Source organism: Exophiala dermatitidis, assembly GCF_000230625.1.
Source record: "Exophiala dermatitidis NIH/UT8656 unplaced genomic scaffold supercont1.1, whole genome shotgun sequence".
Taxonomy (NCBI): domain Eukaryota; kingdom Fungi; phylum Ascomycota; class Eurotiomycetes; order Chaetothyriales; family Herpotrichiellaceae; genus Exophiala; species Exophiala dermatitidis.
In genome coordinates, this window is record NW_008751646.1 from 1,658,613 (window position 1) to 1,685,499 (window position 26,887).

The following is a 26,887-nucleotide window of genomic DNA, read 5'->3' on the forward strand; positions in this document are numbered from 1 at the left end:
CCCCCTCTCCGAGCTGAGAAGTGCGTTTCTACGAATGGAATGTGTGTGCGCTCAATCTTGTTCGAGACTTGGGAACGGGAGGTTTATCAAGTCCTGGCCGACCACTTACCGGGCCGACGACGCCCAGTCGATAAGCTGGGACGGCCGAGTTGGACCGGGGATGATGTTCATGTTTTAAAAAGCAAGGACAGAAAATGGGTGTCATCCTTTGTTGGAATGTGCGTCGGCAATGGTGAGCTTGATCAAGAAATGGACCGCCCCTCTCTCTCACACGGCCGAGATGACCGGCATACGACGGTTGTGGATGGTACGATCCTGAGTCCAGCCATTGGGGATCCAATTCTATCCCTTCCGCTAGAGACCTTAGAACCACTTGAAGTTCGTTCATATCCTGCTTATTGAAAGCTGGTTGTTTAGCAACTATGTACGCAAACCTGGAGCCATCGGCAGGCAAGGCAATCCAGCCCACACTGCCGCGCGCAAAAAGGCTCCCCACTATACAAGTTAGAAAAAGTGATTGGCCTTATGAAAAATGCCTTTCTCTTTTTCAAGCCATTACGCCAGAATCATGGTGGTGCCCTTGATCGGTTTGTCGTTTAGCTTCCTTTGAATGGACTGTTCCTTTGCAAGTCCTTCCTTCGCACAAACTTCAGTCGTCTTGATGTGACGACGTGGGTTCGAAGAATGCATTTGCCCGCGATCGTCGCCGCTGTTGAGGAGACGATCTTGTTGCCTTCTCCGAAGTGTGCGGTTCCTTGCCCTGTTGTACCCTCCTCCAGGATTCGGTCCGCCTTCTACCAATGGCAAGACACAAGAATCACACACCCTGACCATGCCACGCCATGCTGTGCCATGCCATGCTTTTTACCACCGTCAAATCTGATGGCGCTGGCCTCTGATATTCGAGCAGAGAGAGCAAAAACGCCGTAGTCCCAATAATGCTCCTTCCTCCCTAGTGTCACACATGCACATACACAAACGGAAAAATTGACTCTGCCACGCGCCCCGGTACGCACGTAGACACCTTGAATACGCCTTCTCCATAGATTGCCGGCTGCTGGTACTACCAGCAGAAGAAACCCCAGCACCGCTGTTCTAGTTGAGGAACCCTTTGCAAACCGCCGAGCCGCAGAGACACGGGATGCGATCGTCACTATCGATCTCCCGCTCGAACTTGTAGTCGTAAGTCAACTCTTCGTCTGTTTCCCGTATTAGTATGTATAGTCTTAAAGAAAATCATAGGACTATAAACAAACTTACCCTTTTCAATGTCTCTCAGCGCATAAATGACAATACGTTTGGTACCGCCGACCCGGATGATCTTGGCTGTGCAGTTGGGTGAACAGCTATGGTTGATGAATCGGGCGATGCCGCCCTTCTTGGTAGCATCCACCACGGTGCCTTCGTCGATTCGGAAGAGATAACTGCTGCCAATGCCGCTCTCCGTGTATTTGATTTCGCGGAGATCTGCAATCTCCTGCCTGATCTTCTCGCCCACATACTCGATGATCATTTCGCTCGTTTGGATCCTCTCCAACGAGTATAGACCCCAGTTGTGAATGGCAGATCTGGCAAATTTCACAGGCTTCTTCCGCTTCTGAAGCTGGTTAAAGCGTAAGACATCGGCATCGTCACCCAAATCCCGCAACATCTCTCTTTGTCGGTCCAAATCCTTGACCGTACGCCTGTCATCGGCCCGCTTACCTCGAGAAGAGGCTTTGGGAAGTTCCACAGCTTGCTGCTTGGCGCCGGACGGATCCTTCTTGGCTTCAGCTTCACGCTTCTCTCGGGCTTTCTGCACTTTGATGCGATGCGGCAGATATTTCGACTTTTCGGATTCCAATATCTTGCGTATAGGCTCCGTCCTGGCTGATCCTGTTGGGTTTGGAACATAATACCCTTCAATGGGTGGTTCAGTCCGCAAACCTCCGGGTTGAGATCCAGGTTTGAGATTGCGGATTTGTTCTTGCTTCCAAGCCCACGCCATGGGATCACCAATACCCATAGCCAACTTGGATCTCATGGCTGACGACAAAAACTCCAGGTCTTCATCGTCGAAGAGGCTAGCTTGCCATCCCCGGAGATCAGGAATGATGTCTGGGTCATCATCTACAGTCGGTAAAGGTTCTTCGGCTGAGACGCCCCACTCAACTTCTGGTCGCCATTCAGCAGCTTCGGCAAGGGCTTCTTCTTCTTCAGCGAATTCGAGGACATTATCCACCACCTCAGAAGCTTCAGCCTCCGCTTGAGCCCGACGCAGCGCTTCCTGTTCCGCCAGAATCTGCTTCTTTGTCTTTCTCTTTGCTTTAGGTTTCTTGATCTCTGGCTTAGGAACGTCGGAGTCGACATCAGGCGTAGCCTCCGTAGGGGTTTCGGTCTCTTGCAATTTGACATCGACAGATTCTTCACGATCCAATGGGGTGTGGCCCATGCCGAAAAGCTCATCGTCCGCCTTCTGGCGTTTCCTAGCCTCCAATTCCTTCACCAACCTCTTGCGTTTGCGTGACGAAGGAGACATTTCGTAAATGTTCCTCTCCAGCTTGGCGATGATGAGATCTTCAGCAGTCGACTTGGTAGTATCGAATTCATCTTTGACAGTGCCATCTCCCATTTCTGATTCCTCGCGAGCCTGGAATCGCCGTTTCGTTGCTTTACGCAGAAGCTCATCATCGTCATCAGATAGCGAGGTCATGCTCATCCGGCTTGCTGGACGGCTCTCCAGGTCTTCCGTGTCCCGAGTAATGACAGTCCGCTGTTCATCGTCGGAGTCCTCCTCATCGTGGAACTGTGCCAATTGGTGGAATAATGGTCGAACATACGGTCTTGCAGCAGGAGCCTTTCTCCTTTCATCCCGGAAACCCACCATGCCTTTGTCTGTGCCGGATCTCTTACCGATTTTGGGTAATGAGAGGATGTTGAGGTTTTTGCTTCCCAGTGGCCGTCGGTTCATCCATCCTGCTCCGAACCGAGAATCTGGAGTACGTGAACCCTCATCAGTGGCAACACCTTTGCGCATGCTTTCCGGATCATCAAGTCCCAATCGCCTTCGCCTTTCTACATGGTTGCTTGGATCCAAGAAATCGTAGAGAACTGGGGCTGCGATCCGCGATTTGACGTCCTCAAGCAGCTTATCCCTGAGTTCCTGGATAACCAGCTGAACTACGGCTCTTGACGGGTCAAGGTCCTTCGCTCGTTGTCTTTTCTCTTCTTCAAGATCAAGATCGTGCTCCTTCCTTAACCGATAGGCTTGCTTGGAGTAGACGAAATCAGTAGGCCCAGTAGGCCCGGACGGTGGGAGCTCTGGTGTCTCGGCTATCTTGGCCTTGCCATTGCCGTTGAGATGAAGTTCCAGGTTCATGATGTACGTGAACAACGGCTGCATGTGACAGCCATAGTAGCATTTCTTCGCTTCCACCTGCCCATTGCGCGACTGCTCAAATGTGATGAAGTAACCCGTTTCGTCGCAACGGATCTCTCGCCAATCGTACATTCTCATCCGCTTTTTCAGATGTGGTATGGTCGTGCTCATAACAGGAACATAACAGTGAGCGATGAAGACGTAGGGAACCGTTAATGTTGGCGCGATCGGAGTGGTCTCGACAATTGACGGCCCTGAAGGCTTTACAGGCCTCTCCTGTTTCACTGGTCCTACAGGCGCCACAGGTCCTGGGAACGGGGCGTGGTAGATAGGTTGTGGTCGAATGGAAGGCTTCCCTGATGGACCTTTCGGCGCCGTCGGGGGTGGCCCGGTCGACTTGGCAAACCCAGGTGACTGCGTTCCAACAGGCGTTGAAGGAGCTGGGGATGGTTGTGGGCGCGATTGACTTGTGAAACCACTTTCCCTGCGGTGTAGAGCAATGGCTTTCTCGACCAGTTTTTCCGCAACAGAGCCATCCCGATCCATCACTATTTGCACGGTTTTCAATCCGATCCGTTGACCTCTTTTACCCTCCAGGAATGCAGTCTTTGCCGCAAGCGCGGCAGAGATCGGGCCACCACCTTGAAACGAAGGGCAATCCTGGTAGCCAATCGTGCATATTCCCAAAAATCGCCCCGTCACCGGGTCAGTCTTGTTGTCCATGTCAGCGATCTCGCCGAAACTGGAAAACAGCGCGCTGATTTGAGAAAGAGGAGTCATAGGGTCGAAGCCAGTCACGACCACACTGGTGGCCGGCGGAGGCGCAACCGCAGTCGCAGCATCACCGGCCCAAGATTTCAAATTGTATGGTGCGGGTCGAAACTTCGCCTTGCCTTTGCCTACGCCACCTTTTGTGTAGTTGAGTATGGCCAACCGCGGATCTGGTGGTTGGAAATTGTCTTCAGGTTTGGCTCCAAAATCCTCAAACTGCGCTTTCAATTTTCGTTTATCCTTAGAGCTCAGGCTCTTGTCTAATTCCGGATCGTAGGTGCATTTTGTCCCCTTGATGTGCGAATTGCAGTCGCGCGCAAATCTTCGGTGAGCCGGGGGAGTGGGCAGCGGTGTCATAGAACCCTGGTGCAAAGCTGACGCGGCATTATTGTTGTCCATGAGAACATTTGAAGTCGAGTCCGTAGTAGGACTGATTAATTTCGCATTTGGCGAAGAGTCCGAGTTTGTTAGGGGAGTGAGAGTGCTAAACTGAAGATGATTTGTGCCAGACATGGCCGCGTTTGCGAGAGGTGCACTAAAGACCGATGAAGCGGTGCTTGACGAACTGGCTGAGCCGACACCATTGAGAACATCCCCGGAGAACTGTTCGATATCCTCCTGGACCACAGAATAGTTGGTTAACTTGGCCGCGTTGTCCTGTTTCGCTGACGGTGGCGGTAGACTCGTTGCTGAGTTTAATGCAGCGTGAGCAATACCGTCCTTGTCAAGCGCATCTTCCACGCGTCCTTCGGTCTGTCGAAGTCGAGGTCTGTCTGCGTCTAATCTGGAAGATTTCGTACCAATGACACTTGGGGCGCTTGGGAAGAAATCAGCGAACTTGCTGCCCGGCGGGCGCGACATATCCTTTTGAATCACAACCCCAACCACGCGTTCATCTTCGATATACGTCTCTTATGCGAGGCCTCACTTGAATAGTGGTTTCCAGACCGTAGAGTGCCAGAAGATTGATCGAGGAATTCGCTGCCGTCCGATAGACAACGCGTCTGGGGTAGCGGGTGCGAAGGGGTTCTCGCGGGATGGCGCAGCTGGCGAGACGGGGGTTGGTGCAGCCAAAAATCGCCAGCACAAAGACTCCAGGCTTTCCTCAGAACCTATTGAGCCTGACTGCCAGCCTTTTCGAAGAAAATAGGGAGTGAAATGCGATATGGACACAACTGAGTTGTCCTGTTAAACTTGAATGCCTTGACAGCATCGTTTGCAGAGCGAAGCCAAACCACGATGCGATTAGCAGTAGCCTTGGCAGATCAGTATCTACTCGTGACTCGGAGGTCACGTGGTTGTGACCGTCACTCGAGGGCAGACTCGGAGTTCCTTAGTTATTTCTTGTCGATGAGCCATTGCAATATCACTTCAGTATGGCTCTATCTTCAGTATGGCTCTACTATGTCCAGGCTAAGGCTGCGAAAGGTGAATTTGTCCATTACAGGGGAAACGAGTTATATTGTTTGTCCAGATATTGACATGTCCTGGTGACAAGGAGACATAAGACCCCTATGCCCATCATCCAACCTTGGAGGGTGCCTATCTTTTGGGTAATTACCTTGAGTCCTGGCCCTTCAGTCTGGACAGCTTTGTGGAATCGCGCCCAGATCTTTCTGTTCCTGGCACTGCTTTCAACATATGCCATCCACCGCAGCCAGACTCCAGCATCAGGTAGGAATACGGCATCCTATAACTTAGATAATCCCGCGCGTCAGCCGCTGTGTCAGCAGGGGCCTGATGCGGTCGGCGGACAAAGGCCTTGAATGCCATCATTGGTGAGGTATCTGGTACCTACATCAAGTGCCTGACAAATGGCTCCTGCTAGGTTTGAATTCGAAGTTGCAAGGCTGGCGTGGTGGCTGAAAGTCACACAGTCTGCAAGGCTCGTGTCAAGCTGGATAAGGCTGGTCAGGACCAACTGCCTAGGTCGATCACATCCCGCGCATCGCTTGCACCATTTGTGCAAAGATCTCCTGCCGTTTGACTTCGAAAGCGTCAAATGCCTGCTTCGCCGTCCCAACGGGCACCTGCTCAGATCCACTGGCCAGTCCAGCATACGCCTGCACACAATGTGAGCCTCGCATGGCCGCAGCCAGTTGGATTTTAGACATACCTGATTCGTGAACTCGTCAAGCGGCATCCCGATTGCCCTTCCGTTTTTGATGTCTGGCTGATGTTTTCCATCGTGAAGCTCTGTCTGCACCGCGGGAGGGAACAATTCCACCACCTTGGTACGCGAACCCTTCAATTGCTCTCGCAGACAGAGGATGAATTGGTGAAGCCCGGCCTTGGCCGCACAGTAATTGGGGCACCGAACGATGGGAACAAGTGCTAGTCCAGACGTTACATATATCAAGGCAGACTGACCATCTTTCTTCTGGAAGTGCGGAAGGAATGCCTTGGTCAACGCAAGCTGGGAAAGATAGTTGGTCCTGAACTCGAGTTCAAGGACGTCGATGTCGACGGTATCCGGGTCACTGAAATCGGATCGTCTCTGAATTCCGGCATTCAGGATGATGCAGTCAAGATCTGGGTGAGTATTGATAATGTTGGTTGCGAAGTGAGGGATTGATTTTAGTTGTGTGATATCAAACTGGATCCCTTGGACTTTGTCATGCCCATATTCCTGCACCAGCTTATCCAAATTCTCTTTGCGACGGCCTACCGCAATGACAACAGACCCGTCGTCAACCAATTTCCTAGCGAGCGCCTCGCCGATACCTGGAACGTTATCCGCTTCTGCTGTTGGACAAATGAGTGAGAGGATCCGTACCACTTGTCGCCCCGGTTACGACCACCTTTTTATACGGAAACGGCATATTGATTGTATTCTTTCGTTTGGAGGACTCGCGCTGTGGGATGGGTGAGTGAGAGTTGAATGTTGAGAAACACCTGCTATAAAGGCTGTTGGGTTGCTTATACTGTGGTGACACTACCTATTGGAACGGGGTAACTCCAATTCAGCACCCCGGGTCGGCAGCTAAGTGAAGCACCGTACCTACCTGTATCAGTGCTTCTCTGACTCCATACAGCGCCTAAACATGACATCACGACTGGCGTGTGGGTGAGTTACTCGCGCGGAGCGGTTGAAAACACGCTGCCGATGCCACCAGACCGACGCTTGTGCACTTCGGCTTTTGGAGAGGTGCCGGATCATCGTGTGTACCTAGGTAAATAGTACCAACTTGAGACAGCACAAGCAGCGTTAAACCTGTCAGAATGTGCGCAGGAAGATCATCACTGGCGACAACGTCTCATCAACAGTTTTGTAAGCGCGTTCGAAGGCGTGGTCACCTGTTGTAGGCATAAGATAGGGATGAAGCATGCGGCAGCATCAACCACCTCATATGTAGCTCATAAGCACGGAATCTGATTTCATTCCTGCATTTGTCTCGGTCCCGGGATTGCAGGATCGGTTTCAGAGAAGGAAACCGGGCCGTCAACCTGAACCTGAAACTTAGAAGCGGCGATCTGATGGAGTGGATTTGTCTCAAAAAGCGGAACTGGAACGGCTCCAATGCCACCACTTTTAGTACTGCGCTGCAGCTGAAACCGGCTCAGGGCGGAGGAGTAGCGGTATCAAGGCGCAAGCGCATCCCGGCAGGGGGAGGCTGAAGAGCCGAGCATACGTAGTCGCCCAGCAGGGAATAAATATATTTTTGGGAACACCGCAGCCACAAGTCAAGCCTCCGTTCACCGCACCGCCCCGTACTACGGTGTTAGTATGATTGAGACATGAATATTTGCACTGTACCTACTACTCGTACCTGATAGGTATCTATTATTGCAAACTTTGGGAGCGCAGATGTCAAGTCCAGGCAGTTGTCGGACGATTTCCATCTTGTCCGCATGCACAAAATCTTTTGCTGCTCATCAGACAAGACATCCGCACCGGTGTCAGCCGCCATGAAAGACCGAACCACTAGTCAATCTAGATGCCAGATAGTACCTACCTAGGTAGGTATCTGCCTAAGCTGGGTGCCTAGATCGATCAGTAAGGTACCTAGGCAAACACATGGATGTCAAGCCGGCGGGTGGATCGTAGACGAAGTGGTAGGAACGTCATGCTTGCCAATTGGCGCTGACTCGCCCGGATCTTGAGGCCACCGCAATTGTGGCACAGGATTGTTTCACCATTTTTGCGCTGTAGTTCCAGCTGGCTCCGGAATGCTGAGGGCACTCAGGCTTCAGGTGGCCAGTTGCATCTGTGCAAAAGAACACCCGTTCTCTCTCTCCATATCCGACCGTTGAGACTGTCACTGAGTCTAGAACCCAATGCTTTTCCTTATATTGAAAATCTCCGAACGGGTTCAACGTCCTCTTACAACTATTCACGAGACTATCGGCTCGATTGAGCGTTGTACCTGCCAAGATTTGCAAATCGCCGTTGCTGTGCAGGCCAGAAGCGGGCATGTGGGGACCTTCTGTGGTCAACAGTGGCTTGTAGAGACCCATCCTGCGCCCTGATGTGTACGTTGTAGAAGGCGTTAGGCACTACACAAGTCCGAGAGGCGTGGTCGACCGCTAAGGAGGCCTGTGCTGGTCAGGCATAGGTACCTGGTAGGGAGCGTATGGGGGCTAAAGATTCTCTGGCAACTGCAGTAGTGGCCTGGACCGCTAACTATTAGGTGCATCTGGTGGGACCCTGCCTGCGCTTGGGGCACTCTGCGTTCAGACACGCCCTTTGTGTGTTGCACACCGACGAGCGCGTCCCAAACTGGCCGTCAGAGTCGGTACACAGTCTCGGAGACGTTGATCCAGAGCGTCACACAGTCAGAAGCTGCATCTTTACCAACTTCCCATATAGACCAACTCGTTCTCGCAAACTGCAGGTGATCAGCTCACCACCGTTCCAACGCCTCCTCCAACACATCTTGACTACTACTCCCTTTAATTTTGTCCTTTCGGCTCTGCTTATTTCGGAGTTTCGTCTTCCCTCTCCCTTCCCTCCTTCCAAACACCGCCAGTGCCTCCCTTCTTTATCTCCCTGAAGCGTCACCACCTACTCAACTCTTTGTTTGGCAGCCGAAGCAAGCAGACTTGCATTATCAGCGTTTGATAAATCGCCGCACTGTCTTGTGCCTTTCTTTTCCTTCAGCTGGACTGCCTCTTCCAGACCGTTACTAGGTCATAGTCAGGATGTGGTGTGTATCCCGCTAGCAAACGCCTCCCTTCGACTATGGACTAACCTGAAACCAGTGGAATTTTCGGCTACATCAACTATCTGGTCGAGAAGGACCGTAGGTTCATTCTCGACACCTTGCTCAATGGTAAGTGGGAAAAGTGCAACTGCCTAATTGCGACTCAATCTAACCTCTGATGTAGGTCTCTCCCGCCTTGAGTACAGAGGTTACGATTCCGCCGGCCTTGCCATCGACGGTGACAAGAAGAATGAGGTCTTTGCATTCAAAGAGGTGGGCAAGGTGGCCAAACTCCGCGAGTTGGTGGAGAATTCGGGTGTGGACATGACCAAGGTCTTCGATTCCCATGCAGGCATTGCACACACCCGTTGGGCCACCCACGGTCAGCCCTCCCGGCTGAACTGCCATCCTCACAGGTTAGTACACATGGCACAGGGTTCAGATGAACCGATTTCTGACAGGTTATAGATCGGACCCCAACTGGGAGTTCGCGGTCGTCCACAACGGTATCATCACAAACTACAAGGAACTCAGAGCTTTGCTAGAGGGAAAGGGTTTCAAATTTGAGACCGAAACCGACACGGAGTGCATTGCCAAACTTGCCAAATTCCTCTATGACTCCCATCCAGACATCGACTTCACCACGCTTGCAAAGGCGGTAATCAAGGAGCTGCAAGGTGCCTTTGGTTTGCTCCTGAAATCCGTCCACTTTCCCCATGAGATCATCGCGGCTCGGAAAGGTTCGCCCTTAGTGGTCGGTGTGAAGACATCCAAAAAGATGAAGGTTGATTTCGTGGACGTTGAATACTCCGAAGATGGTGGTGCCCTGCCCGCGGAGAAGGCCAACCACAATCTTGCTGTTAAGAAGTCGGCGGCTGGTCTGCTGTCTCCTGGCGGTTTCTTGGCCCCTCCTGACAAGTCGCTTCTTCATCGGTCGCAGTCACGAGCGTTCCTGTCTGACGACGGCATGCCTCAGCCTGCAGAGTTCTTCCTCTCCTCGGACGCCTCGGCGCTCGTTGAGCATACCAAGAAAGTACTGTATTTGGAGGACGACGACATTGCCCACATTCACGAGGGACAACTGAACATCCACCGATTGACCAAGGATGACGGCACTTCCAACGTCCGTGCCATTCAGACCATTGAACTTGAACTTCAGGAGATCATGAAGGGCAAATTTGACCACTTCATGCAGAAGGAAATCTTCGAGCAGCCCGAGTCTGTCGTTAACACCATGCGTGGTCGTTTGGATGTTGCCAACAAGTCCGTCACGCTGGGTGGTCTGAGACAATATATCAGCACGATTCGACGATGTAGGAGAATCATCTTCATTGCCTGCGGTACTAGCTACCATTCCTGCATGGCAGTTCGCGGCGCCTTTGAAGAGCTCACCGAGATTCCTATTGCCGTCGAATTGGCCTCGGATTTCCTGGATAGACAGGCACCTGTCTTCCGTGACGACACCTGTGTGTTCGTGTCACAGTCCGGTGAAACGGCCGACTCCCTGATGGCGCTTCGGTACTGCTTGGAGCGAGGTGCCCTTACTGTGGGTATCGTCAACGTGGTTGGTTCCTCCATTTCCATGCTCACCCACTGCGGTGTGCATATCAATGCTGGACCGGAGATTGGTGTCGCGTCGACCAAAGCATACACTTCCCAGTTCGTCGCCATGATAATGTTCGCATTGTCGTTGAGCGAGGATCGCGCCTCCAAGGCCCAACGCCGTGCAGAGATCATCGATGGGCTGTCGAGAATCAGTGACCAGTTTCGAGAGATTCTGCAGCTCAACGACTCGATTAAGGAAATGTGTGCCAAGTTCCTGCAGAACCAGAAGTCGCTGTTGCTCCTTGGCCGAGGCAGCCAGTATTCAACTGCTCTGGAAGGTGCCTTGAAGATCAAAGAAATTTCCTACCTGCATTGCGAAGCAGTCATGTCTGGAGAGCTCAAGCACGGTGTATTGGCTCTTGTTGACGAGAACCTGCCGATCATCATGATCTTGACCCGAGATGACATCTTCCCCAAGTCGTTGAACGCATACCAACAAGGTTAGTACTGTTCCGGATCTCAAAAATGCCCTTGACTAACGTGGCTACAGTAATTGCTCGTGGTGGACGACCCATCGTCATCTGCAATAAGGATGATCCAGAGTTCCCTCCTGACAAGACGGAACGTATCGAGGTGCCAAAGACGGTTGACTGCCTTCAAGGTCTGCTCAACGTCATCCCTCTGCAACTCATTGCCTACTGGCTTGCTGTTGCCGAAGGATTGAACGTTGACTTTCCCCGTAACTTGGCCAAGTCTGTGACTGTCGAGTAGGTAATGCCAAAGGAGGATATGCTGTTTGGGGGCAGTTTGAGCGCCTTATTATGCATTGATCGCTTGCACTAAGCAGGGAAATATGGGAGAAGTGGCGAATAACAGCGACTGGTTGATAGACAGAGTTTGCTGTATTGTATGAGATTCGGAAGCATTGATGAGTAGCAATTCTTGTGCTGTAAGAAATGAAACATGCCGCTTAAAGTCTGGGATGCCAGTATCCCAGTATCGCTCTTGGTTGTGGTCCAAGCCTCAAGAAGCGATGCTTCCGATTGGACATGCTACCGGGTACTCTCACTAGGGGTCCTGTAGGTGCTTGTAGTACGCCGATGTAGACAGTTCCAAGCTCCAAGGTTGTATAAGGTGGTATGTACGGTACTAGTACTACTTCGTGCCCGACGAGGCTGAGTGTGGAGAATTTGACTTGTCCAACTTGAAGTTGGGGTCGAGACGCCGTGCAACGCGCTCGACGACACACTTTACACAACTCACGATATGATCAACCTCATGCCATGGCAATTCAGACGATGTAGGCCGACCAGTGCCACTGCGATGGGCGAGATTGCTAGCAACGAGCGGTCAGAGCCTGGCACCGCCTTGAAAGCTAAACCTGAAGCCGGTGATGTTGAGGGTTCAAGTTCCGAAGTCGCTCGGACGAATCCCTCAAGTTCAACAGTTAAATCCATACTTTTACCAGACCCGCAAAACCTCTTGTTGCTGCTCATCGCCTTTCGGCTGCTGAACGCTTTGTCTGTGCAGACATTCTTCCAGCCAGATGAGTACTTTCAGGCCCTAGAACCAGCTTGGAGACTAGCATTTGGAGCCGACGCTGGCGCGTGGATTACTTGGGTAAGGGAATATACACCCAGACTCCTTTCCGATTGAGGTACACAAGTAAGGCTCACACAGGCATAAAACAGGAATGGAAAAGTCATCTACGTTCGGCCATACACCCGACCATCTTTGCATCATGTTACAGAGTGGCTCATGAGGTAGCCCGGTTGTTCAAGCTCGAAGACCATGCTCGGGCAGAGCTGCTCCTCGCTGCCCCTAAGACGCTGCAAGCTATATTCGCTGCCCTTACAGACTTCTACACCTGGAAACTCGCTTCTTATGTATACGGAGGAGCCGAGTCACATGCGGCTATAGCGACGCTTGTGTTGACTGTGGTCAGTCCGTGGCAATGGTTCTGTTCGACGCGAACATTTTCGAACTCGTTGGAGACGACTTTGACTGTTGTTGCGTTGTATCATTGGCCGTGGCATCGGATGTCAAGGTCGGCGCATGAGCGTCTGCGCGAAGTCGAAACGGACGGCGTGCAGAAAAGAGACCATGGCCACGTTGTCGACGGCAGCAGCAAGTCGGGCGAGGAAGTAACCAGCCTAAGACGTGCTCTGCTCTGTGCTGCATTGGCGACGGTCCTCCGACCCACCAATATTTTGATCTGGATGATCATTACAGCGCAGACTTTTCTTCAACAAGGAAGGAGGACATTTATCGGGCCCAAATTCCTCGTGTTTATCAGAGAGGCGGTCCTCTGTGGCGGTCTCGTTCTCGTCGTCTCAGGGATAATCGATCGATTTTTCTATGGTGCATGGGTGTTTCCACCATCCAACTTTCTCCATGTCAATGTCGTCCAGTCACTGGCAACTTTTTATGGGAGTAATGATTGGCATTACTATATCTCGCAGGGATATCCTCTTCTTCTGACGACTGCATTGCCGTTTACTGTGGTTGGAATCTATCGCAGTTTTACAAAACGTGGGCCAGCAGACGTTGTTCTTGCAGCCAGCCAAGATGGGTCATCGCCAACAATGCCCTCCGATCGGACTGCCTGGAATGTACTACGCTCATTGTCCGTTGTCTCGCTATTGGTCCCGGCCTTCTTCTCGAACATCGCGCACAAAGAAGTCCGCTTCATCTACCCTCTGCTCCCGGCTCTGCATGTAATCACGGGTCTTCCGCTGGCGTCTTTTTTCCTATCGTCACCAGACCAGAACACCTCCAACACCTCTAGAACAGCAGCAGCAGCAGCTCGGGGGTTAGTTGTCAAGAACAAGCCTTTGCTTTTGCTAATTGTGTTTCTGAATTTCTGTGTTGCATACTATACCACGCAGGTCCACAATTCAGGCGTTATCCAAGTCATGCACCATTTACGACATGAATTCGAGACGGGGTATCTGCGTCATCGACATCCGTGGGCAGGTCAAGCTCAAGTTCAATCTCAAGGTCGAGCTCAAGCTTTATCATCAGATTCCGCCGGAGCAGATACAGACACAGAAGCTGGAGGACCAGGTATCAGAGGCAGTGTCAACAACATGACAATCGGCTTCCTCATGCCCTGCCACTCAACCTCCTGGCGCTCTCACCTCCAATACCCTCCCTCGTCCACCCAACCCGGCATTCAAGCTTGGGCACTGACATGCGACCCACCACTCGATTTGACGCCGGAAGAACGCGAAAACTATCTCGATGAAGCGGACCAGTTTTATGAGAATCCGGGCGTTTGGCTGAAGAAGAATATGTCAAGACGACGGCCGGTGCGGTTGAACCCCAAGGATGGTGCTGCCCCTGCTGCTCCTATCGTCACCACCCCAGACCCCCGCCTTCAGCGATCATTATTCAAAATCGATCACGATAAAGAAGATGAAGAAGAATCCCAGTCATGGTGGTCATGGTGGTCATCCCACATCTCAGGGAACGACATTGGTAACAATGCGCCGCAAACTGGAAGAGGAACACGTCGACCTTGGCCAGATTACCTCGTTTTCTTCGCGCAATTGGAACCGACTCTTACTGCCTCTCTGCGCGGCAGTGGGTACGGTGAATGTGCGAGGTTTTTTAACAGTCGTTGGCATGATGATTGGCGGAGGACAGGAGATGTGGTGGTTTGGTGTTTGAATCCGAATGTTGATCCTACTAGTAGTACTAGTGCAGCAGTACTGGTAGGTGGAAAGGGAACTGGAACGGCCGGGGGAGAAGAACAGGAACAGGAACAGGAAAAGTCCATGAAATTATTATCGTCGTCATCCTCACGCGTGCCGGTGACTAGGAGGGTGGTGGAAAAGCCGTTTTGGAAAGTGAGGGAGCCGGAGTCGGAGCCTGAGACCGGGGTTGGACAGCGGTGATGAGAAAAGGCATGTTGAGAGGTGGACGGTGTAATGAGAGTGCCATTGAGAGTGTTTGCAACTATAACTATTATAAGTAGAACTGAACCACTTGCTGAGCTGAGCTGAATATCTCTCTGGTTTATGACTTCGTAACTATCCACGATCGACACTGGCACAGTCAGTCGAGTCGCTAGACGTAGTGTGTCAAAGTAACATACTGCCTACCTTAGATGTCTGGTAGGAATAAATAGCAGTCAAGTACAAGATTGTAGGATGGAGGGATCAGATGTGAACTTGTGTTATGAAACCAACTCGATTGATTTAAAAACACCCGGTCGTGGTTCTTGCTATGTAACGACACCAGAACATCCCTCCATTTCTGAGACGAAAACGCTCAAGGTGCGCCTCATCCATCACTTTGTTTTCGCCCCGCAATCAAGATAAGACCAGGCCGAAGTACTTTAGTCAGGTCATAAGAGTTACCAGCAGAGCGAGAACCAAGCGACAAGAAAGAAAAGACACATAAATACGGCTCCAGATCCATGGTACTTGAATGTCTGTCTGGCCGACTAACACAACCAAAAAGGACACAAGGACACTCCAAAAGTGCTGCCTTCATCCAATGCGGAGCGTCTATTTCATCTCATGGATCGAGCGCTTAGACTTGCAAATGCATCAGGGCTGTGTCGGCCACTGTCCAAATTACTGATGTTCATGCTTTCTCGACTCGCGTGGTAGCCGGGCACCGTTCCGCCACTTTGTTGCTGTTGGGATCTGGCTTGCGGTGAGGTGGGATTGAATCCACCAGCACCAGCACCTGCATCAGCACCACCGCCTGGGCTATTGAAATTGGTGTTTGCACTAGCATTAAAAACCCCGTTGCTGTGCATGCTGGTTGAGTTCGCCAAGAACGGATTGCGACTCCCGCTGCCTCCTGCCGAATGCATGTTCGAAATGGCGGCTGGCATGGTAGCGCTGCGCTGGGGTGGTGAGGTTGGGGCGGTTGCTTGATTGTTATTACCGTGTGCAGATGAAAATTGTTGTTGCGGTTGCAGTTGTTGTTGCTGGTGCGAGTTTTCAGAATCGGGTTCTGGAATCGAAGCCAACGGTTTCGGTGCTAGTTGAGGGTAGTTGTAAAGAGCCAGGATCGTGTTCTTGTCATAGCGGCCTGTCTGTTGGGGCATGAGCGGTTGTGGTTGTTGGTTATATTGCTGCTGATACTGGGCCTGCTGCTGCTGCTGCTGGAATTGTGGCATCTGAGGTTGTTGCTGTGGTTGCTGCTGCTGCTGCGGCTGCGATTGAGCATACTGATAACCGGGAAATCCTGACGCCGACATTCCGGATTGGAAGGGATCGGTCTGGGGCAATTGTTGCGCTTGCTGTTGCGGTTGTACTTGTTGTGATTGAAAAGGATTGTTGGTCTGTTGACTTTCGAAAAATGGATTTGGAGAACTACCAGGAGGTTGCTGTGACTGGTACTGCTGGGCTGCTGATTGTTGTGTCGGTTGAGATGAGGCTTGTGGTGGCGGTGGTAATCCAAATGGGTTAAGCGTGGCTGGTAGTGAGCTCTGACGCTGTTGGGTTGGGATCGATTGGCCTGTCTGCATGTGCTGATATGAAAAGAATGGATTTGAAGCGGAAGATGGAGGAACAGAAGCAGGAGCATGAGCGGCTTGACCCAGAAAGGGATTATTCCCAGTGGGTTGAGCAGACGCAGCAGGATTCTCGAAAAAGGGATTGGTAGTCATGGATATTGCGGCTGGGGAGGCAACATATCCCTGTTGGAAAGGCATCGATGGCACAGGAGGTGTCATGGAATATTGCAGCCGCGGATCCTGTAGAGGAGGAGGCTGGCTTGGATAGCCTCCTGTACTGTGAGGGAACAAGGGGTGTGAAAGTTGCAGCGATTGAAAGGACTGTTCAAGGCCGGTTTGTTCAGTCTGACTTCGTGTTGCTGTACCGAAAGGGTTATTGCTCTGGTATGATTGTTGTGTAGGAGGGTTGACAGGCTCTTGAGGTTTAGCCATGGATAGCCCAACAATCTGTTGATTGGTCATCTGGGTAAATGGATTGTGGGAGGGCTCTGAGGGTTTAGATTCTGGTGCAGGTGGGAAAGCGGTGGTAGGTTGATCTCGATATGAGGTAGAGCTGACGTCCCGATTCGGCCTCAGGCTGGTCGCAGTGCTTCTAGTTTCACTGGGTCCCTCTCGTATCAATCGTTCAATTGTCTTCTCAACGTTTCCTCCCGAACGCCGCAGCAAGTTTGTGTTGCGTTCGGTGTCTGTGAAACCCATGTCTCGTAGAGCATTGAGCTTCTTCTGCAACTCGGCATCGCTCATCTCAAAGCGTGCATCTGCCATCCTTGACATTGAGTCGTAGTCATCGGCCGATATGCGAAACGCGCCGTCCACCCGAGGTTCTTTGGCTGCCCTTTTCTTGTCGTGTTTTGACAAAGAGTAAGCAGACGCTGACGCACGGAGTCCGAATCCGAAAAACCTGCCCTTCTTAGGGGGCAACGGCGGCGGAGCCGGCTCTTCTTCGCGTTCTCGTTCTCGTTCTTGAGTTCTTGAATAAGTTGCGGGTGAAGATTCATCGCGTCGTGGAGGTTCGGGTTTGCCATCGGAAAGGCTCTTCTCTTGATATTTCTTGCGTATGAATCGCTCCATGGCCGAGTCCACTTCATCAGCATCCAGCGGCATGTCTGGTTTCTTATTCTTAGGGTTGTAGAGCTTGTTCACTGCATTGTTTCCATTGCGTTTCATGTTCTATCACGGTCAGTGACTGCGCTCGTATGTGAAGGACTTCACAGTGGCCTACCTCGACCTGCTCTGCAGTCCATGTATCCATGCTCAGAGATTTGACTTTGGAGATATGTGTACCCAGTTTGCGATGCAACGAGGCACATCGCATGCAGAGAAAGATGCCCAAATTCCAGCTGGCCCACGCAGGGTTCTTCGCACCGCAGTCGGCGCATTGTGAATTTCCCGGCAGACGGAGGAGCTCGTGCAGCTCCCGCTCGTTGCGCGCCTGTGTTCTCTTGCTCATGGAAGCCATGATAAAGGGACGGTCGTCCGAGTTCGTGGAGGCAACCGTTCGACAGAGATCAGACTGGCTGGAGCGATGATGGCAAGGAGGTTCGCGGAGTCGGCGATTGAGAAAAGTCAAAACACTAGATCATGGCTCGATGTACGCAGTCTCCCTTTCTATCCTAAAGAAGCAACAAAGCTATGCCGAAAGTCAATCTGCAAGAAGGAATGGATGAATGAATGAATGAATGAACATGTCAGCCATGCGTCCCTGGCTGGCGTCGCTCACTCATTACTATCGACAATAGTTGCAACTCCATCCAAGGCCCGGGTAACGGGCCGGCGAATTAGTAGCGTCGATTTTGAAGGCGGATTCTTGTTCGCCTACTCCACGTGTGGAATTTCAATCTGCCGTGGTGGACGCAAGCCACTGCCACTTGCACCACGCAACTGACACTTGACACTTCCCACACAACGACGATTGTGGAGATCATGATGCTTGATGTCTTCTATGCTAAAGACTATGGTGAAGTGAGGATCAACAGACCTACATAGTATGTACTGTACGCACTATCAAATCCTGCCAACAAAGCGTGTACAACCAAATCAATGCGGGTATATTCCATCATGCAACAACTGATCCAAGGACCGCTATGAATACCTCATCAACTGCCTTCATCAAGACATTTCTGCATCGCCGTCATCTCGCCTGGCTGCCGAGTAGTCCATGAAGCCATACATCTGTTGGAGCATGCCATATTGGTGCTCCATTGGTTCAGCCTCATCCGTCACATTCCACCACTCCCGGCTTTTGTACGCTGGGTCACGGGACTGGTTATAACCTGCTTGTCCGGCTGTGATGGACCCGCTCTCTGTGGGCGCCATGATACCGCTATCGGGGAGCGCCCCATAGCCGTGCATCATGTACGGTTCTGCATTGTTTCGATTATCATGCCTTGACAATGTAGCCAGCGTCTTGAGATTGTCTTCCTCAACCCTCAACAGACGGTATTTTGCAGCCGCTTCTTCCCTCTCCATGCTCGCTTCTGGCCAATTGCCTAGATCGTTCGGATGCATCTGAGTGCCGTACGTTGGGGGTGCAATCTGCCAGAGTTGTATCAACCTCATCCTTTGCTCAGTGTCGGCATTCTTGAACAGCTGCAGCTGAGACGGAAACAGAGCCGCAGCATTGATCCCAACATTCTCGAGAATGGTGGACACGGGAACATCGTGTGGGTGGACTTGGTGTGCCGAATGATGATAGTGCTGCGAGATGTACGTGATAGGTGTTGGTTCGGGGAGCACCTGTGGAGTCGGAGGTGTCGACATGTCCTGCTGATGTTGAATAGGGCCAATCTGAAGGTTGTGAGCCATCATGTTGACGAGCTCGTCCTGCATCTTCATGTCGCTCTCGTAGGCCGATAGCCCGCACTGGAAAGACGAATCAGCAGGTCATGAACAGGGATTGGAATCGAACAAACCTGTTTGCAATGTGGATTGTCCTCAAACACAGCCAACGTGTTAGAGAGGTCGGTCTCACAGCCACAATGCTGGCATCTGTGGATTGCAGACGCCATGACCGGACTTTCAAAATGCAGCACCAGATAAACACAGTTCCGTATTGCAGCAACAAGAACCAGATGGATGGAGAAGCAAAAATCGAGATTCAGGCTTCAAATTCGTATTATGCTAACTAAACGCTCAACTGCTATAGAAGCTCCAGAGAGTCCAGTTGGATATCCGGATCCGGGGGGTCCTGAGGGCAGCAGGTTCCAGGATCCAGAACAAAGAAGGATGTGGTTTTTGGTGGCCAGTCAAGGGACGCAGCAATCCGGTCAGGAGACGCTTGCTGCGTTGATGCTGTTGGCACGCTTGAGAGGTAAGAGTTAGGAACAAGAGAGAATGAGCGGGACAAGGAGGTATATTGTGGATCGGCAAGCGGCAGTGTTGGAGGAGCAGCCACCGTCTTCAGCTCAACATCAAAGCTGAGGCAATGGCTGGATGTAAACAGCATGAAAAGGTAGACGATCGACACGACGAAGATGGAAGACAGGAGTCGATGGATGAGGTTGAAAAGGGATGCACTGATAGACTCGGAGCGAGCAACGTGTCTTGTGATGATGGAATGACTGCAGTCCGTACTTGTGGTAAGTCGCAGCTGCGGCCCAACTCACTGCAGGCCGCTATACTACTAGTACTTTGGAAACTATCCCGAGCCAAGCGGCGTATGCGACTAACTCGTTTGGGCAGTCAACCATGTTACGCGGTTTGGACGCCTGCAGTGCAGTCAATGAACTGCGATGAGGTAAATCGCCAGTCTACACTTTTCTACCAACTCTGAATCTCTTCACCTGGTCATTGCTTGATAGTCCTTCCTTTGCCTCTCGAGTCTTTGAGAGCGCATCAAGCAGGCTAAGTCGCGATGGTATGTGACTTGCGGCCACCTGTCTCTGCTCTTCACTAACTAGGCAATGAACAGACGTCGATAGGAACGGGTTACGATCTCTCCAACTCCGTTTTCTCACCCGATGGCCGGAATTTCCAGGTCGAATATGCCGTAAAGGCAGTTGAAAATGGCGGAACCTGTATTGGTATCCGGACGAAGCACGGCGTGGTTCTGGCCTGCGAGAAGATCATAACTTCCAAGCTCCTGAAACCCGGTGCCAATATGAGAATATCTACAGTAGATCGCCATGCTGGTGTCGTGTGCTCCGGGTTATTACCAGATGGTCGTCATCTGATCAGCAGAGCAAGAGACGAGGCCAGCAGCTGGAGACAAACATACAAAGGTCCCATCCCAGTCCAGGCGCTGGCCTCGAGGATGGGCGGATATGTCCAAGCCTACACCCTTTACTCCAGTGTACGACCGTTTGGCGTGACAGCAATCCTTGGAGGTTGGGATTCCGAGGCCGAACTTGGTGTGGACGGGCAAGTCGGGCTTGGACCTTCAGTTGGCGCCGGTGGGAAGGTCGAGGGCGAGGCTGTCAAGAGAGGAGGGCCAGGTCTCTACATGATTGAGCCTAGTGGATTATACTGGGTACGTATATCACCAAGAAACCTGGCGAACGGTGTACTGACGGTGTCAGGGTTACTACGGTGCTGCAACAGGCAAGGGACGACAAGCTGCAAAGGCCGAATTAGAGAAGCTGGACCTTGACTCACCGAATTGCTCTCTGACGCTCAAGGATGCTGTGATGGAAGCTGCCCGCATTATTTACGTCGCACACGAAGATTCCAAGGACAAGGAATTCGAACTTGAGATGACATGGATCTCGACGCTAGATGGGCCAACCAAAGGTCGACATCAGCATGTCCCTCAAGAACTACTGGAGGAGGCCGAAAAGGCCGCAAAGAAGAGCTTGGAGGGAGACGATGACGAGGACGAGGAAGAAGGAGAAGGGGATGCCATGCAGGAGTGATAACACTAAGTCACTGTCTTTGCAGTTTTGTAGCATTGCTGGCGTACCAGGCGGTCTCAAGGTCTAGTGTCCCGTGGCAGAGAGGCGCATTGTATCCAAAACAGACTCTGTTCTGCCTCCGTTCCTGCGCCAATAAATTCGTGGCATAAAACCGTATTCCTCCCAAAATGGAGATTCTGGTGTTCGGAGAGGATACGAGCAGGAATGCATCGGCATCGTCGCATTACGATCCTGCAATCTTGCCCTGTCCCCAAGCCTTCCGCTTGACCCCGAGCTCAACAGCGGCATTTCCCCAGTCCTCTCCATGGTTATGTCCTTTGGCTTCATCGCCAGTGCCTCCTTCGAGACCCGCTCTTGCAAGGCCCTGCCCCAGGTTCAGGACTGTCAAGAGACCGAAGATAACGGGCACTCCAGTGTCCAGCTGCACCCTCATCAGTCCATGACTGACAGCATCCGCAATGTATTCAAAATGCATGGTTTCTCCCTTAATAAGAACACCAATTGCGATGATGGCGTCGAAGGCATGTCTCGATCCTTTCGTCTCGGGCTTTTCGGGCTCCGGAGGGCCAGGCTGCAAACTTCCTTGTAAATCGGTTGTGGAATTGCTCCCGCCCAGTAAATCGCCAATGCCACTGGCGAGACTGCCCATACCGCCGGCAACAGTGCTGGCAGCGCTTTGGACTTGCGATGCAGCATAAATACGCTGGACCGCGAGAGGAAGTTCGTATGACCCAGGGACAGATTCGATCACAATGTTCTCCTCCTTCACACCCGAAGCCAGCATCGTTTTCTTTGCCCCAGCGACCAGGGCGTCGATGATGGTGCTGTTCCAGCGTGCATGGACGATCGCAATTCGGAGGTCGGAGCCATCGTGCTTCTCCTGGGCCCCGGGGCCTTTCTGAGCAGACATGGCGAAGTGAGGGGATGACCGGGTGGTAAGGCTATATAGATGAGGGCGTCTGAAATCGGAGGGGTAGCGGAAAGGTACAGTAGAGCGCTCAGGCTTGTGACGGAATGGTGGGTGTAGTGTAGAAGGCCACTATGCCACTGTAGTACCGCACAGGCACAGTTGGTATGGTATAGCGCGGGCAGAAAGGTGGGAGAGCACAGGCAGGACTCAGCGAGCTGTGCCTTGCAGGAGCTGCGCCCAACATCATTCATAGCAGTGCCAGCAGTAGTCCGCCTGCCCTATGCCTGCGATTCCATAACATAAGCCATACCATCTTCCGCCCTTTGCCTCCAAGGACAGACCACGTCCAACTACGCCCCCCGACAGTCAACCGAACCAACCGAACCATTCAAATCTCGAACTCCTGCGGGCCCTGATCGCGGTACGCTTAACCTTGCTTTTAGCGATCAACCTCCTTCCATTAGGGATATACCTGCACTTAGGGGAATAGCAACGAGGCCCCAATCGTGCGAGTGTAATTGAAATCTCTGCACATGACCTTTGTGTGGACCACGACGAGAGAAATACATATTCCAACTCGCCGGCATCAATTCAAAAGAGACCAGATTCACTATCCTCTCTCTCACCCGACGTTGTACGACCTGAATATAAAACATCGATAGACCATCCCTAGTCTCTTTGGCCGAAATCCCATTTGGTGGCCAATCAGCATCGCCTCGATTCGACAGATCCCAGATCCCGCTCGCTTCGACTTTACGATTTTATTTTACCCATCTAAATATCCCATCCGCTCAACATGGCTCCATCAGCCGTCAATGGTGACGGAAACACTTCTGGCACGCAACTGAAGGCCACTGCTCCAGTATTCCATCCTTCCGGGACCTCAAATCGTTCAAAATATCACGCAGCGACCTCTGCTGAAGCCATTCATGCCGAGCATGAGTATGCCGCTCACAACTACCACCCCTTGCCGGTCGTGTTTGCGAAGGCATCTGGAACAACGGTGTGGGATCCCGAGGGTCGACAATATCTCGACTTCCTCTCGGCATACTCTGCCGTCAACCAAGGCCACTGCCACCCGGAATTGGTCAAGGCTTTAGTAGAGCAAGCCTCCACATTAACTCTGAGCTCCAGGGCATTCTACAATGATGTCTTCCCGCGCTTTGCAGAATTCGTCACCAAGTACTTTAACTTTGATATGGTTATGCCCATGAATACCGGGGCCGAAGCCGTCGAGACCGCCATCAAAATCGCCAGGAAATGGGGCTACAAGTCCAAGAAGATCCCTCAAGGAGAAGCACTCGTTCTCTGTGTTGCAGAGAACTTCCACGGTCGAACTGTAAGTTGACAACACAAACCTTAGGAATTCGAATTCTGACATTACCTAGTTCTCCGCCATTTCCATGTCCACAGATCCCGAGTCTCGTGAAAACTACGGACCTTACCTGCCAGGAGTTGGCAGCATTTCCCCTGCCACCGGCGAAGTCATTCCCTACAATGACGTTGAGGCAGTGCGCAAGGCTTTTGAGTCCCATGGGGACAAAATTGCCGGGTTCCTCGTTGAGCCTATCCAAGGCGAGGCCGGCATTGTTGTTCCCAGCGACAACTACCTGTCCCAGATCCGCGCGCTATGCGACAAGCATAATGTCCTCCTGATCTGTGACGAGATTCAAACCGGCATTGCCCGTACTGGTAGACTGCTCTGCCATGAGTGGTCAGGCATCAAGCCGGATATGGTGCTCCTAGGAAAAGCCATCTCGGGCGGCATGTATCCTGTCTCATGTGTCTTGGGACGCAAGGACGTGATGCTCACTGTCGAACCTGGTACGCACGGGTCGACGTACGGTGGAAACCCATTGGGTTGTGCGGTGGCCATCCGTGCTCTCGAGGTCGTCCAGGAGGAGAATATGATCGAGCGTGCTGAGAAACTAGGCCATCTCTTCCGCGATGGGCTCCGTGCTCTTGATTCCCCACTCATCACGACGATCCGTGGCAAGGGTCTTCTCAACGCGATTGTCATTGATGAATCTAAGACGAACGGCCACAGCGCTTGGGATTTGTGTATGTTGATGAAGGAGAAAGGTCTACTGGTGGGTCGAGCTCTGAAGATTGCCCATGTAAGGGGCAGTGACACTGAGAACAAGAATGCTGACGGACGACAGGCTAAACCTACTCATCAAAATATCATCCGCCTGGCTCCACCGTTGGTCATCACCGAAGATGAGGTCAAGCGTGCTTTGCAAATCATCGGGGAGGCGGTCTCCGAGTTGCCCAATCTCAAAGGCAAGAAGGAAGAAGAGATTATCCCTCCCGAGGAGAAGAATGTCCATATTCAAGTCGAGAACTGAAGATGACAAGATATTTCTTGAGTTTATCAGGAGGTAGCTTCGTTTGAAAAAGTCTCTTCGCCAATCAACTGTGGGAAAACTGACAACATCGTGAGGACCAATCTCCAAAGGGTCTAAAATCTTCCACCGGGAGCGGATTCTTGCAGCGATCTTGGCGCGGCTGGGAATGGTCGATGATGACTTGCCTGCCTCTCACGGGTATCATGATGATGAGGGACGGCTGTATGAAAGTTTTGTCGCGGTGCTAAACTACTCTCAACCAAAAGAAGGGGCGGTGAGGCACTGGATGGCTGCTATCTTGATTATCATTTGTTGCTACTCCCTTTTTTCCTGCTGAAAGATCTGGTGTGCTAGGATCACACATGTACGGGCTGGACGGGTTCGACGGCGAAGTCCAAGGAGAGAGTCAAGCGTCGCGTATTGCCAGAATGTCAAGCAGCTTGCTCGCGCAAGACGGAAAATCTAGATCACCGCCATCGAGTCTTCTCCTACTAGTATAAGTCGAGTTCATTAGCCCGATGGAGACCACCTGAGTAGCCATGATTTAATTTGGGTTGTGTAAAAGGGACAAGGCCGTGGAAGGCTGCGCAGTTGTATGTACACTGTGGTACAGTTAAAAGCGGCGGGAGTCATGCCAGAAGAGCAGCGGGCCATTATTTTTGGACTGCTTGCAACACTGCACTGCATGCCATGCCATACTACATCGTTCCAGATTCCTCCGCAGTCCACCCTTAGCGAACAGACAGACAAACTTCCGCTGCCACTGCATCTGTTACCCAACTCTGAACCACGGGCACAGAGAAACAAAACAGTAACAGACCTCACCGGCACGGACCCGGAATACCAATACAAATATGTCGAACAACCCGACGCAGATTTTCGCCGACGACGTACAAGAAGAAAAAGGCGAAAATGCCCGCCTCTCAGCGTTCGTGGGCGCAATCGCAGTCGGGGACCTAGTCAAATCGACTTTGGGACCGAAAGGAATGGACAAGATCTTACAATCCGCATCGACGGGCGAAATCATGGTGACGAACGATGGGGCCACAATCCTGAAATCGATAGCGCTCGACAACGCCGCGGCCAAAGTGTTAGTCAACATTTCCAAAGTGCAAGACGACGAAGTCGGCGACGGCACGACGTCCGTAACAGTCCTCGCAGCCGAATTACTCCGCGAAGCCGAACAGCTGGTCAACAAACACATCCACCCACAGACGATCATCGAGGGATACCGATTAGCATCGCAAGCGGCTCTGTCCGCGCTGGAAAAAGCAGCAGTCGACAACAGCAAGGACCCCGAAGCGTTCCGCCGCGATCTGCAAGCGATTGCACGCACAACCTTGTCCTCCAAGGTCCTCAGTCAAGATCGAGAGAAATTCGCCAATCTGGCAGTCGAAGCGATCCTACGTCTTAAAGGGTCCGTCGACCTGAACCATATCCAAATCATCAAAAAGGCAGGCGGGAAACTGAGCGACAGTTACCTCGACGAGGGGTTCATTCTCGACAAGAAAATCGGAGTCAACCAACCGAAACGCCTTGAAAATGCAAAGATCCTCGTCGCAAACACACCCATGGACACAGACAAGGTGAAGATCTGGGCGAGTCGCATGAAAGTCAGTTCACCGAAAGAACTAGCGGAGCTGGAGAAAGCAGAACGCGAGAAAATGCGTCAGAAAGTCGAACGCATCAAGGCCCATGGGATCAATTGTTTCATCAACCGCCAGCTGATCTACAATTGGCCCGAACAACTTTTCACCGAGGCTGGAATCGTGAGTATTGAACATGCAGACTTTGACGGCGTCGAGAGACTCGCGTTGGTCACGGGCGGTGAGATTGCGTCCACGTTCGATCATCCGGATCAAGTGAAACTAGGTCATTGCGATTTAATCGAGGAAGTCATTATCGGCGAGGACACGCTGATTAAATTCTCTGGAGTTGCCGCCGGTGAGGCATGTACCATTGTCCTCCGTGGTGCGACTGAGCAATTGCTCGACGAGGCCGAGCGCTCGCTACACGATGCTTTGGCTGTCCTTTCGCAGACTGTCAAGGAACCTCGCGTCACCTTGGGCGGCGGCTGTGCCGAAATGGTCATGGCCAAAGCCGTCGATTCGCTCGCCCAGAAAGTCGGTGGCAAGAAACGGATCGCTATTGATTCTTTCGCTACTGCCCTGCGTCAATTACCTACTATTTTGGCCGACAATGCCGGTTTGGACTCGTCCGCCCTCGTCTCTGAACTCCGCTCAGAGGTTTATCGCGGCATGACTACCTCTGGTCTTGACCTGTTGACTCCCGGCGGCGGCATCGCCGACATGCGCGAGCTTGGCGTCGTCGAGAGTTATAAACTCAAAAAAGCTGTCGTCAGCTCCGCCTCCGAGGCTGCTGAGCTGTTGTTGAGAGTCGACAATATCATCCGCGCCGCGCCCAGGAGACGTGAGCGTATGTAAACGAACGAAGGGGAATCCAAAATCACGCAAAGAGAAAAGAG

At 52.0% G+C, this 26,887-nt stretch overlaps 10 protein-coding genes across 10 annotated transcripts; 5 read left to right on the forward strand and 5 right to left on the reverse strand.

Moving 5' to 3' along the window:
* Positions 1–195: 195 nt before the first annotated feature.
* HMPREF1120_00600 (histone-lysine N-methyltransferase SETD1) lies at positions 196–5,358 on the reverse strand. The gene is made up of 2 exons (XM_009154599.1): positions 1,261–5,358; positions 196–1,199 (listed from the first exon to the last, which is right to left on the reverse strand). Exons 1-2 carry the CDS (start codon positions 4,988–4,990, stop codon positions 1,096–1,098), a joined length of 3,834 nt encoding a protein of 1,277 aa, XP_009152847.1. The 5' UTR covers positions 4,991–5,358; the 3' UTR covers positions 196–1,095.
* Positions 5,359–5,530: 172 nt separating this feature from the next.
* HMPREF1120_00601 (uncharacterized protein) lies at positions 5,531–7,815 on the reverse strand. Its single transcript, XM_009154600.1, has 3 exons — positions 6,906–7,815; positions 6,246–6,853; positions 5,531–6,192 (listed from the first exon to the last, which is right to left on the reverse strand). Exons 1-3 carry the CDS (start codon positions 6,949–6,951, stop codon positions 6,064–6,066), a joined length of 783 nt encoding a protein of 260 aa, XP_009152848.1. The 5' UTR covers positions 6,952–7,815; the 3' UTR covers positions 5,531–6,063.
* A 1,456-nt stretch (positions 7,816–9,271) lies between these two features.
* Positions 9,272–11,589, forward strand: HMPREF1120_00602 (glucosamine-fructose-6-phosphate aminotransferase; the record flags this gene model as incomplete). Its single annotated transcript, XM_009154601.1, has 5 exons — positions 9,272–9,276; positions 9,332–9,402; positions 9,458–9,689; positions 9,742–11,318; positions 11,369–11,589. The coding sequence occupies 5 exons, from the start codon at positions 9,272–9,274 to the stop codon at positions 11,587–11,589; spliced, it is 2,106 nt and encodes a 701-aa protein (XP_009152849.1).
* A 552-nt stretch (positions 11,590–12,141) lies between these two features.
* HMPREF1120_00603 (phosphatidylinositol glycan, class B) lies at positions 12,142–14,717 on the forward strand (the record flags this gene model as incomplete). The annotated part of the gene is made up of 2 exons (XM_009154602.1): positions 12,142–12,438; positions 12,510–14,717. The coding sequence occupies 2 exons, from the start codon at positions 12,142–12,144 to the stop codon at positions 14,715–14,717; spliced, it is 2,505 nt and encodes an 834-aa protein (XP_009152850.1).
* Positions 14,718–15,337: 620 nt separating this feature from the next.
* HMPREF1120_00604 (uncharacterized protein) lies at positions 15,338–17,753 on the reverse strand (the record flags this gene model as incomplete). The annotated part of the gene is made up of 2 exons (XM_009154603.1): positions 15,338–17,464; positions 17,517–17,753. 2 exons carry the CDS (start codon positions 17,751–17,753, stop codon positions 15,338–15,340), a joined length of 2,364 nt encoding a protein of 787 aa, XP_009152851.1.
* Positions 17,754–18,403: 650 nt separating this feature from the next.
* On the reverse strand, positions 18,404–19,302 carry HMPREF1120_00605 (uncharacterized protein; the record flags this gene model as incomplete). Its single annotated transcript, XM_009154604.1, has 2 exons — positions 18,404–19,156; positions 19,207–19,302. 2 exons carry the CDS (start codon positions 19,300–19,302, stop codon positions 18,404–18,406), a joined length of 849 nt encoding a protein of 282 aa, XP_009152852.1.
* Positions 19,303–20,381: 1,079 nt separating this feature from the next.
* On the reverse strand, positions 20,382–22,681 carry HMPREF1120_00606 (riboflavin synthase beta chain). Its single transcript, XM_009154605.1, has 2 exons — positions 20,888–22,681; positions 20,382–20,798 (listed from the first exon to the last, which is right to left on the reverse strand). The coding sequence occupies exon 1, from the start codon at positions 22,052–22,054 to the stop codon at positions 21,368–21,370; it is 687 nt and encodes a 228-aa protein (XP_009152853.1). The 5' UTR covers positions 22,055–22,681; the 3' UTR covers positions 20,382–20,798; positions 20,888–21,367.
* Positions 20,394–21,144, forward strand: HMPREF1120_00607 (20S proteasome subunit alpha 7; the record flags this gene model as incomplete). Its single annotated transcript, XM_009154606.1, has 2 exons — positions 20,394–20,762; positions 20,812–21,144. 2 exons carry the CDS (start codon positions 20,394–20,396, stop codon positions 21,142–21,144), a joined length of 702 nt encoding a protein of 233 aa, XP_009152854.1.
* Positions 22,682–22,850: 169 nt separating the features above from the next.
* HMPREF1120_00608 (ornithine aminotransferase) lies at positions 22,851–24,402 on the forward strand (the record flags this gene model as incomplete). The annotated part of the gene is made up of 3 exons (XM_009154607.1): positions 22,851–23,393; positions 23,443–24,144; positions 24,217–24,402. The coding sequence occupies 3 exons, from the start codon at positions 22,851–22,853 to the stop codon at positions 24,400–24,402; spliced, it is 1,431 nt and encodes a 476-aa protein (XP_009152855.1).
* An 854-nt stretch (positions 24,403–25,256) lies between these two features.
* Positions 25,257–26,846, forward strand: HMPREF1120_00609 (T-complex protein 1 subunit beta; the record flags this gene model as incomplete). The annotated part of the gene is made up of 1 exon (XM_009154608.1): positions 25,257–26,846. The coding sequence occupies one exon, from the start codon at positions 25,257–25,259 to the stop codon at positions 26,844–26,846; it is 1,590 nt and encodes a 529-aa protein (XP_009152856.1).
* Between the last annotated feature and the right edge of the window lie 41 nt (positions 26,847–26,887).

What these genes read in the sequence shown, in the direction of transcription:
- HMPREF1120_00601 (XM_009154600.1), bottom strand. Translation starts at nt 6,951, where the DNA reads ATGCCGTTTCCGTATAAAAAGGTGGTCGTAACCGGGGCGACAAGTG. An exon ending in CGTAACCGGGGCGACAAGTG is followed by an intron (nt 6,854 to 6,905) that starts GTACGGATCCTC and finishes ATAACGTTCCAG; the next exon opens with GTATCGGCGAGGCGCTCGCT. An exon ending in TTGACGAGTTCACGAATCAG is followed by an intron (nt 6,193 to 6,245) that starts GTATGTCTAAAA and finishes CATTGTGTGCAG; the next exon opens with GCGTATGCTGGACTGGCCAG.
- HMPREF1120_00606 (XM_009154605.1), bottom strand. Translation starts at nt 22,054, where the DNA reads ATGTCTGCTCAGAAAGGCCCCGGGGCCCAGGAGAAGCACGATGGCTCC.
- HMPREF1120_00600 (XM_009154599.1), bottom strand. Translation starts at nt 4,990, where the DNA reads ATGTCGCGCCCGCCGGGCAGCAAGTTCGCTGATTTCTTCCCAAGCGCC. An exon ending in GCTGAGAGACATTGAAAAGG is followed by an intron (nt 1,200 to 1,260) that starts GTAAGTTTGTTT and finishes TACGGGAAACAG; the next exon opens with ACGAAGAGTTGACTTACGAC.